The sequence below is a fragment of the Oryzias latipes genome, chromosome 19 (assembly GCF_053564925.1).
Source record: "Oryzias latipes strain Hd-rR chromosome 19, Olatipes_Hd-rR_3.1".
Classification (NCBI taxonomy): Eukaryota; Metazoa; Chordata; class Actinopteri; order Beloniformes; family Adrianichthyidae; genus Oryzias; species Oryzias latipes.
In genome coordinates this window covers 14,034,710-14,045,483 of record NC_136255.1, presented here as the reverse complement: position 1 = coordinate 14,045,483, position 10,774 = coordinate 14,034,710, and the positions used below count along the sequence as shown (strand labels likewise).

The window sequence follows — 10,774 nt, the reverse complement described above, 5'->3', positions numbered from 1 at the left end:
GTGCAAACCACAATTATTAATTTCTTCTTCATGATCAAATTGCAAGCAGTTTGCACTTCCGTGAATTCAAAAGGACGACAACCATGTAACTACCAAATCCGAGTTCCTGATTGGTCAAAGTCCAGTTGCTTTAATTTTAACGCATGTTCAATGCGTTCAATTTTGAACTTAGAGCCTGAAACGTTGTGAATGCAAGAGTTTTGATCTCCGAAGCCCAAAGGGCATATATGTAGACTTTTCATTTGAAATAAACACGTGTTGCCAAGGCTGGTGTGAACATAGTATAGACTGGCAGTATGTCTAGGGTGTATCATGCGTCTGGTCAGGTGTCATTTAGCCTCTTAACTCCCCAGGTCTTCCTTCCTGCTCCTTTCTCAGCTATGAAAGTCGCAGATGAAAGGTAAGGTAAGGTCTTGAGGATGCAAAAGATGGCAGGAGAAATACTGACCTGTCCTGTTTTCATAAATCTTACACAAAAGTTACTGTGCATTGTCACAAAAGAAAGCACCTTTAACCTAAAGCTAAAATGATTAACAATGACAAATTTGGATTTATTTAAAAAGTTACTTTGAAATGCTCAACCGTCCACTGTGAGACTGACAACAGACAGCACAGAAGACACGTGGTTGTAAATGGGAACAGTGTTTCTAATGTGATTGTCTGGCATTGAGCTGGGGATCGAGTTATCCTGAAATACAATTTTACCTACTCGTGTGTTACAGATTTTGTTTTTATGACTATGTACAACAATTACATAAACACAACTTTACCAGATTGTTTTTTGTGTTTGGAAAACTCAAAGATATGTCCTGGTTTTCCAGCAGATAAATGTCATTTACCAGGCTGTTGATTTCATTTTGTTATTGCTTCTTTCAGTCACAACATCATCTCTAATTTCACCTGCCACTGGGGTCATATAAAGTCTGATGTGTGCGTTAATCATCTGTGCAGCCTGGTCCTCTGTAAGCCTGTAACAACATGAATGTGCAGGTGGGAGGGATTTCTCAACATTTTTTTTTTCTGACCAGACGTCTTAAAATCGGAGCTGTGCTCCTGTGAGTCAGAGCAGCCCGACTCACAGGAGCACAGCTGCAGATATGAAGAGTGTAGCTTTTCTTCTCCTCGTCTTTCTAGGTGAGTCTTTCTAGATCTATACTGTTTTCAGATCAGGAGGATCATGTTTCATCTCGAGTGTTGATTCAGTCAAATCCAGGAGCAATAACAGAGTTTGTGTGTATACTTCTCAGTGTATGTTTTCAGTCTGTCTCTGATTTCCTGTAGATGGAGTTTCCTCTGACGTTTGCACTTACCAGGACATCCTGGATTATCTCAACCTGACCACAGGTAACACTGCTTTTAAACTGACCCGTCCTGTTCTGGATCACAAACACGCCACAGTGGTAAAGCTGAACATCATCCTCTATGCCATTCTGGCAGTGGTATGTACACAACACGTTTAATTCATTCTCTGTATTTTATCTGAAGGTCATGCTTCCATCAGAACTTTCTCATGCTTTAGGTTGAGAAAACCCAAACTTTTGTTCCCTTTGTCTGGATCTCAGTGGTGAGCTTTGTCTTTGTTTTTTTTTAGATTTATCTGAAAAACAGCATTCATCATCAAAGTTTGTGCCCATCCAGTGTATTTCTTTTTCCAGAAGTGGAACAACGAACGCATCTCATGGAATCCAGATAAGTTTTGTGGAATCTCTCAAATTTCAGTTCCCAAAAACCTTCTCTGGAAACCAGACCTCCTTATCTATGAGATGTGAGTCTGCAACACACACGTGCGTGGAGCACTTCTTCCCTTTATTAATGTTTGTAGATGCCACATGTTCTGTGTTTGTTTTAGAGTCTAATGGCTGAACTGTGAACTTCTTTAATTAAGCCCGTTAAATTGATTCATGTTGACTAAACATGATATCTTGCAATGTTGGGAACAGAGGAGGTGTGTGTCTCTGCTCCTCAGGATACAGAAGGATGACTCCCCTCAGCTGCAAAGCATGACCATCTCTTATGATGGGACGGTCTCTATGGATGAGAACCTGAGGGTATTCAGCACGTGCCATATGGACGTTCACAAGTTCCCCTTTGACACACAGGAGTGCAACATCTCCATCAGTTCTGCAAATCACTGCAGTGAGGGAGAACCGTGTGTGTAAATGTTATTATTGTTCCCCTTTCAGTCGCACGTATGAGCTTTTCTTCTTTTTCCTTCTTCCCAGTTGATGAAATGCGGATTATTCCTATTTCAAACTCCACTCGGGCTACGCAGTTTTCCCACCAGTTGATCAGGACTCAGGGAGAGTGGGAGTTCCTCCACCTGACTGTCAGCAGCCAGAACTTCAGCTATGAGGAAAGGAAGTGGGAGATGCTCACATATGCAGTATGTAAATTGAAGCAACACAAATAGAGAGTAAAATAGGTGTTTTTTTCAACCAAATTTTTTTGGTTTATTTCTAACTTTTTGCATGGCAATTTTTTCTATTTAACCAATCCTGATCAGAAATTATAATCTGCAAACATTTATAAAAGTAGAGACAGTGCTAAAAGTTAAATTGAACAATATAGATAATACACAATTTGTAGACAATTCCGCACTGTTATGCAGTGTGGAATTGTGTCTTTTGTATCCAGTTTTCAATTGTAATCGTGTTAGAACATGGATATTGAAACCAAATTCTGTTGTGACTCCATTGAGGAGTAATTCAGTGTAGAACCACCACTTGCTGGAACCAGTCTGGCCATTCTCCTCTGACCTCTAGCATCAACAGGTCATTTCTGCCCACAGAACTGATGATCACTGGATATTTTCTCTGTAAACCCCACAATTGTTGTGCGTGAAAACCTCAAGGTGCCTGTCTGGGACCAACAACCATACCACCTTCAAAGCCCTTCAGATCACCTTTCTTCATCGTTCTGATGCTCAGTTTGAACTGCAGCAGACCATCTTGACCATGTCTACATGCCTTAATGCATTGCAGCCATGTGATTGGCTGAGTAAAAACTTGCGCTAACGAGCAGTTAGACAGGTAATCGATAATGTGGCTGCTGAGTGTAAATGCACATAACAAGACTCAAACAATACTGCACCTTTGAAAATGGAAAATATTTATGGTCCTAGAAAACACCTTTAGCACTGATTCTGGAGTTAATAAATGTCTTATTTTAGATCTTTTTTTTAAACATAACTTTGTTTCATAGCTTTAGAGTCTTTACAATTTCATGGTGATCACACTAACCTGCCATCCTCATCTGCTTCAACAGTTCACCATGAAGAGAAGGCCTCTGCTGCATGTCATCAACCTTCTACTGCCCGTCCTCTTCTTCCTCACTCTAGATCTGGCCTCCTTTTTTATTGCTGACTATCGAGGAGAGAAGCTGGGTTTCAAAGTGACTGTGCTTCTGGCCATCTCAGTTCTTCTCCTCATCCTGAATGAAATCCTGCCATCTATGTCCAACAAGACTCCTCTCATAGGTGCAGAGTCTCAGGAGGGGGGATATTTTGAAGAAACAAAACATTTACTCATCACCTGTTTTACTTCTTTCTTCTAGCCACCTACTGCATCGTGATCTTTGCTCTGATGCTGGTCAGTCTGTTGGAGACCATCTTGGTCACCTACTTGATGGACAAAGACTCCCAGGAGAAACTCAGCCACGGGCGTCACTTCGGAGACAAAAATGATCAAATTAACACAAAAAACTGTGAAGAAGGTACACATTTTGTTTGACTTTAAGTCTCAGCATTAAAAAAAGAAACAAATAAGCAGCTTTTATTTTTCGTAAATCCAACCGTGTGATGCAGGTGGAAATCTTTCTTCACACATTTATTGAAGAATGGTGATTGTAATGGTAATGGCGTATACTTATATAGCGCTTTTCTACCTACAAGGCCCAAAGCGCTTTACAGTCACAGACCCATTCACACACACATTCACACACTAATGGCGGCTCTGCTGGCAAACACAGGCGCCAACCTACCACCAAAGGCAAGGTGGGGAAAAGTGTCTTGCCCAAGGACACTTCGACTCATGGGCGTGCAAGGCGGGAATCAGTAAAAAAGTAAAACAAAGCAGTAAAACATTTGAGGCGCAAGAAACTTTGCAGAATTTTTCATTTTATTTTAGGGGAAAACCGGCATTTATTTAATTACAAACCAATAGAAATACAATACAGCAAACCAAAAAAGAGAAAGTAAAGGTGTGTGACAGAAACCCAACTGGGTTCATTTATAAGGTCACACCTCAAATAACAACAACAACAACAACAACAACAACAACAACAACAACAACAATAATAATAATAATAACAATAATAATAATAATAATATAAATCAAACTGTTGATAAGACGGTGGAACTATTTTAGTTTTCTCCATATATGTCACTGAACTTGTATGCTTTATTTTCATTCAATATTAACTTTTCAAAACTTCTGCCTCTTTGCATTTATTTTTTACATTTTAAATTGCTTTTGGCGTTAAAACCAAGACACATGTAACAACATATTCTTTCCTTCTTTCTTTGTGTTGGAAAAGGAACACAAAGCTCATTTTGTGATTCCCAATCTGCAGCATCAAGCCTATGTTTTTAAAAAAACATCAATCTTTGAGAATGTTTGGTAAATCTGCTCAGATACCCCAGTGAAGATGTTTTTAAAGGGATTCTCTGTAAAATACAGAGAGGAAGTGCTGTAATAGTATACTTGCCTCACAACATGCAGCAAAGATCCTGATTTGGCAGTCATGCACAAATTAAAAAATCACAACAGCCTCTGGAAAAAGAGCTTTTTTTTGTTTCAAGACCTCTGAAGGCTTTACTTGTAATAATATTTTTTCATTTTTATCATGACATTCTTTTTGAGCAATTTTATTTTGTTTAATTTTTAATCTGCCTTTGTTATGTCTGTAAATAAGGTAAATATAATACATATATATAATGCTTTAAACTAAGCCTGTATGTCATTTTTAATCACATGATATACATATCTATAAAGTTGAACTCATATTTATTACAAAAATATTACGTTTTTTTTATTTAATTTCACATTTTTAATAAAATAATTCTGGTAACATATGTTTCATGTTTTACAGAGAATAAAGGAGAAACCTGTTGTAGAATCTGCACCATGTCTGATGGTGAGAAGCAGCATGAGCTCCTGCCTGTGGTGGAGGAGGTAAAGTGTAAAGTAGAAACAACTGTAAACTGTTTTAGAGGCATGAAAAACTCTTTAAGTTAACCATCTTTGGTTTCTTTAGTTGAAATGATTCCTTTCAGTTTCTAAATGGTTACTTGTAAATCAAGTACCGGTAACAGTCTGTTGCCAAGGCTGAATTTTTTCCAGCTCGGAAAAAACAGAACAATCAAGTTTCATGCTGGAACATTAAATGCAAACTGATGCTACAGTGTCCTTAAATTATGACTCTTTTTGTTATCTGTATTTTGTTTTTTTGGTCTACTGTGTTTTATTCACTTTTTAGGCACACAGAACTATAAAGTGCATTGAACGAGACAAAAGAGTAAGAGATAAATCCATCAGTCAGTCAGACTTTATTAACCGCATTCACAAGTAGTTCTGATTTGTAACAGGCTACACGTCAGTCACTTTAGAAGCGTTACCGAAAAAGTGTGCAAAATTCAACACCTGGGACATATGTCAAGCTATTTAATCTGGCCCAATGAACTAGAATAAATTCTATCGATAATCCTTATTAATTTTTTATTTTCTCTGTAATCCTGGCGTGTCTATAAATAAATGAATCTTTGTTTAGGTGCAGAAAGTTATTCTGCATTCATGTGGTGTTGGAATATTTGTTGTTCTTCTGACGGTATTGTGTTTTCCTAGCCAGACATGCATTTTTCTGATCATCCCAAAACCACATGAATGCAGCCTTTCTCTAAATTTGCATTTTTCCCCGAGGGATTTGGTGCAATTGGCACTAATCTGAGAACAAAAATTGTTCAATCTCATTGCATCGCTGTCTATATTTATCAATCTAGTGAGTATCGGTGCACACTGTTTTTTTTCGCAGACTTCTGGGAAATTTCTAGGGCACTTAATTTTGTAATTGAAGATTCGTACAGCTCTACAAAATGACGAATACACTATATGGTGCACTTTGTAGTGGGAATCAGAACTTTACAGACTTTTATAGTACACTTTATGATGTGTTCAGGTGAACAACGGCATTCACTCTCCAGAGTCTAATGTGCTGCTGTCCATCTTGGAAGAGTTAAAGAAGTTGCAAACAGCTCTGTTTCTACACCTTAACTGCGGAAAGAAGCAAGGGAATTCCTCATGCTGGGCCAGGAAGATCAACAAAGTTTTCTTCATCTTCTACCTAATAACTGTGTTGCTCTTTTTGTCCTTCATCTTCATGGAGTGGAACTCCTAGAAACTTGAAACTGCTTTTATTGTGTAGATTTTGTGTTGCAACATTTAAGACTTTGTGAGTAAGCTCAGCAAATCATGTCATGTGTGTTTTGAGCTCATAGGTTGGAAGTTCAAGTTTATTCAACTTTTATCGATATTTTTCTCATATAAGGGGTCGCAAAAGAGCCAGCAAGACCAAGTGGGCCCCTACATGGTTTCAAAGTGGGCAGAAAATGTGGGCCCCGCATGGGTTTGTCTGCAGTTTCCGTGGTGGCCCCACCTGTGGTTGCCTACATTTGCCTAAGTGGGTTGGCGGGCTGTGCTGCCCCGCCGCTAGGTGGGCAGAATAGTGTGCTCCACCGCCCGAGGTCAGGCAGAGCAAGTGAGCGGCATCGCCCAGGGGGTGGGGGAGCTAACTAAACTGCGGACGAACCCAGTTGGGACCCACATTTTCTTCCCACTTTTAAACCATAGGGGGTGCACTTGGCCTAGCTGGCTGGTAAGGGATGGGACTGATTCAACATTGTGCTGATGGTTCTTGCTTGAGTCAAGCTTTAGTTTCTACCTTGAAGAATGCAGAATGTACACCAAAACAGAGTGTGTCCTAAGGCAAAAGACACAAAATACAAACTTTATTAGCAATCAAACTCTCCAACTGTCAGGCTACATTCCCACCGCCCGCAGCAACTCACGCTCAAGCGGCCACTTTCCATGAAAAGTCTGTGGAAACACCTGAAAATCCGTGTTTTGGGCTTCTGCGCTCAAAACCCGCTCATGCGTCACGACGCAATTTTTAAAGTCTGCTCTCCGGCTCTATGTACAAACCGGCCGTTCATTAAACACACTCTGAAAGGTCAACCAGCTGAACTTTTGGCTGCTTGAACGTCTAACTGCTGAACTTTGACCAATCAGGGATTTGGATTTGGTAGCAACGTATGAGTTGTGCCACGGTGCCAACTGTTTGAAAAGTGATCATGAAGGAGAAAGAAGTATTTATGCCAAGCTGGAATTACATGACGCCAAGTCTTCCTATATCAGAATAGAGCTGTGAAAGAAAAGGCCTTGAGCAAGATTCACAAGATTTGCCCCAAGCCTCTTCCAACTGTAGTTGGTGGCCATGTGTTAAACACCAAAAACAAAAGAAGGAGAAGCCTCGCCCTGCCGCCTCCTGCTTGTCCGGTGAACACCAAAGGCTGAATACGCATTCATGAAACCTTGTAAAGCGCATTGTTGAACGTGCAAACACATGCCTGATGGGAACATAGCATCATAAAGTAATTATGACAACTCATAACAAGTACTCTGTATAAAATGTTTTGTTTTTAGTTTATGTTTGGCCTGAAAAAAAGAAAAAAAATGTATGGACTTTATCAGTAAATAGTGGTTTACCAAATGTTATGTCAGCTTGGATCTCACATTTTCACCCTTTGCTGTTTTTCCACTGTAATGACTCAATATTTACTCGTTCACGAGTGCATGTCTCAAAGAAAATTGTCAAAAAATCACAGACTGAATCTGACACTCGACAATAAAATATTGAAAGCTTTAAAAATATTTGATAGTAAATGTACATTAAATTAAATTCAAGATGTGTTTGGGAGACAGAAACACAGAAGAATACCATTAGCGTCTCCATCTTAAGGAAGTTGGTAAGTACAGCAGCCAAACACTCATAAAGCTAAAAGCATTTCATTTAATTATCATCCTTTTATCTTATCTTTAACCAGTTAATTAATGGAGGTAATGGGACCTGTTTACCGAAATTAGACCATAAGGCCTTGGAAACCTTCATGAAGAGTTTTCAAGACTATTACATTAATTCTGTTTGCTGGTCTGGAACATATAGGCATCTTTTCACACAAAATGAATTGGATTACATTAGTGGGAAACAATTGTTGCACAATTTTAAAAAGCTTGTTGACAAGGATAATACTTTAAAGGATTAATTCTATTTTAAAGTTTAACCTTTATTTTAAACTCTGAATTAATTCTCATTTACAATGATGACCTTGACATATAAAGTATGTTTCTGGAATGTGTCAAGAAGCTGGGGTTCTCAGAGAAAACCAACGAATGCCCGGAGAAAACATGCAAACTCCACGCAGAAAGGACTGGGGTGGGATTTTTAGCCAGGGCCTTCTGGCTGTGAATTGAAAATGGTGACCACTACACCACCATGCAGCCCACTGATGTTTAGTTTCTGTTTAGTGTGATGAGGAAAATAGTTTCATATCAGCTAGATTTTATTACAAGAACTAATAGGTGGTTAATTCACCCGACCTTCTTGTATTACGATAATGGTGTTATTATCAAGAAGACTAGATAACTGCTCTGAATGTTAAAGACAGGAAGAAGAGCTAAAAGATTTTTGACGAAAAGGCTTTTGCAGACATGATGCTAGATGTTTTCTTTGTTGCAAGTAAATTCCACCAGTGTTTCTGTGAAAACCTGCAGATTGGACACAAGTTATGGAACAGCAACAGACTGGCAACCTGTCCAGGGTCTTCCCCACCTATGATAGGCCCCAGCAGCCATGTGACTTTGGGTTTCAGAAAATGGATGGATGGATACAATTTTAAACAACCTCTGTGATACAAAACATGAAAACAGTTTTATTCCAGAAAGAATCGGTCTTTATAATCAGTGGTCCCAACCCCTGGGCGGGTACCGGTCTGTGGGTGATTTGGTACCGGGCCGCACAGAAAAAATAAAATAACTTACATGACTTCCGTTTTATTTATTTGAATCTGAAAGATGTTTTTTTTTTTTTTTTAATTGCCCGATTCTCTGTTACATCTGTCTATGTTACTTTTGACGCGGGTCAAAGTGCTCTTCTCGTTCACGTGATAGGATACCGCTAAAATAAAACCCATGAACTAGCAAAATGAATAAAAAACAAATGTCTTTGGAAAGTTTCATTGCCAAGTGGAAAAAGCCCAGCCAGGAGACAGAAGAGGAGCCTTTGACTTCCAAAAAAAGAAAGCTACATTTAATAGACAGTATCAGGAGTCCTACATAAAATACGGATTTATCCCAACGGGAGATTCCCTCAAACCATTCAGCATTTTGGTGAGTTGGATTTTCCATGCACTTATTTTGAAGGCATGTTTAAATGTTATAATAATAGCGACCGGGGAGTGTTGCGGGCAGAGAGGATGTTGCTCATGTCATAATTTGTGTTTATTGTTATGTTTAGAAAATACCACAGTTTTCATGCAAGTCATATTATTTTGTTGTACTGTAGTGTCGGTCACATTCCGCAGGCTGCAGGGGTTTCTGTCGGAGCTGGCATCACAGGGAATTAAATCAATCCCCTTTGCCTGCTTTGGTCAAGTATTGAAGTATCAAAATAAATACATGAAATACACTTTTTGAAGATTGTTTGGAATAAATTTGTATTTGTATTTGTATTTATTTATTTAAGGGACAATGCATACAACAAACAGTGTAGAATACTCTAAAGGTAATGAGACACTGTAAATATGCAGGATTGTAGCCTAGGCTAATTTCCATCCTCTGTCCCGTTCTGACCATGGCCAGCCACCTAGAGACTTAAAATAAAATGAGTAAAATAGAGTAAAAATGTACATATATAGCGTAAAATTGCGTAAAATTAAAAATAAATAAATGCATAAATAAAAGAAAATCAAAGCTAGGCATGTGTCCTTCATCTGGCAGTTATGTTGTTTCACCCTTAGTTATTTCTTCCTGTTGTGTTTACTTCTTTTTAGCACCATGAGTGTGGGAAGGGGAGAGGATGATGACACCTGTGCGATGTACAATGTTTAGCGTGTCAAAATAAAAGTGCAGAGTACATCTTCTCACGTGTTTCTGCCTTTATTGCAGCGTTGCAGCAGCGTGTGTCCGCCACATATAACATACCGGTCCGTGAGAATTTTGCCAGACATCAAAGTGGTCCGCGGTGCAATAAAGGTTGGGGACCGCTGTTTTAAATGACCTGCTTTATACTTTTAAGGTTCCGTTATGCCACGTTCACACTGGCGTTTGCAACCCACATTCCATCAACCACTTTCATAAAAAAGTCTATGTAAACGCATATATATGCACATTTCCACATCAAAACTCTGACGCTCACACATTGCTTGGAAAGTTTTTGGGTCAATTTTATGACTATGTACAACGCATGGCCATTGGATGCATGTTAAAACTTTAACCAGCTGAACCTCGACAAATCAAAGACTTGGATTTAGTACATACGCATGGAACATTGAAGTGCCAACCGTGTGAAAAGTGATGATGAAGGAGAAATGAATAATTGTGGTTTGTGCCTGACCTGAATTATATGACACCAAGTCTTTCTATCCCAATAGAGCTGTGAAAGAAAAAGCCTGGTGCAGGATTTGCAAGATATGACATTTCACATTAAGCTTCTTCCAACTGTGTGT

At 39.0% G+C, this 10,774-nt stretch overlaps 1 protein-coding gene across 1 annotated transcript; it reads left to right on the top strand.

Annotated features, from left to right (window-relative positions):
• Nucleotides 1-894: 894 nt before the first annotated feature.
• LOC101162498 (5-hydroxytryptamine receptor 3A-like) lies at nt 895-10,184 on the top strand. The gene is made up of 10 exons (XM_078937621.1): nt 895-1,134; nt 1,282-1,439; nt 1,520-1,564; nt 1,656-1,765; nt 1,967-2,136; nt 2,223-2,383; nt 3,265-3,475; nt 3,553-3,711; nt 5,089-5,171; nt 6,172-10,184. Exons 1-10 carry the CDS (start codon nt 1,098-1,100, stop codon nt 6,388-6,390), a joined length of 1,353 nt encoding a protein of 450 aa, XP_078793747.1. The 5' UTR covers nt 895-1,097; the 3' UTR covers nt 6,391-10,184.
• Nucleotides 10,185-10,774: the final 590 nt, after the last annotated feature.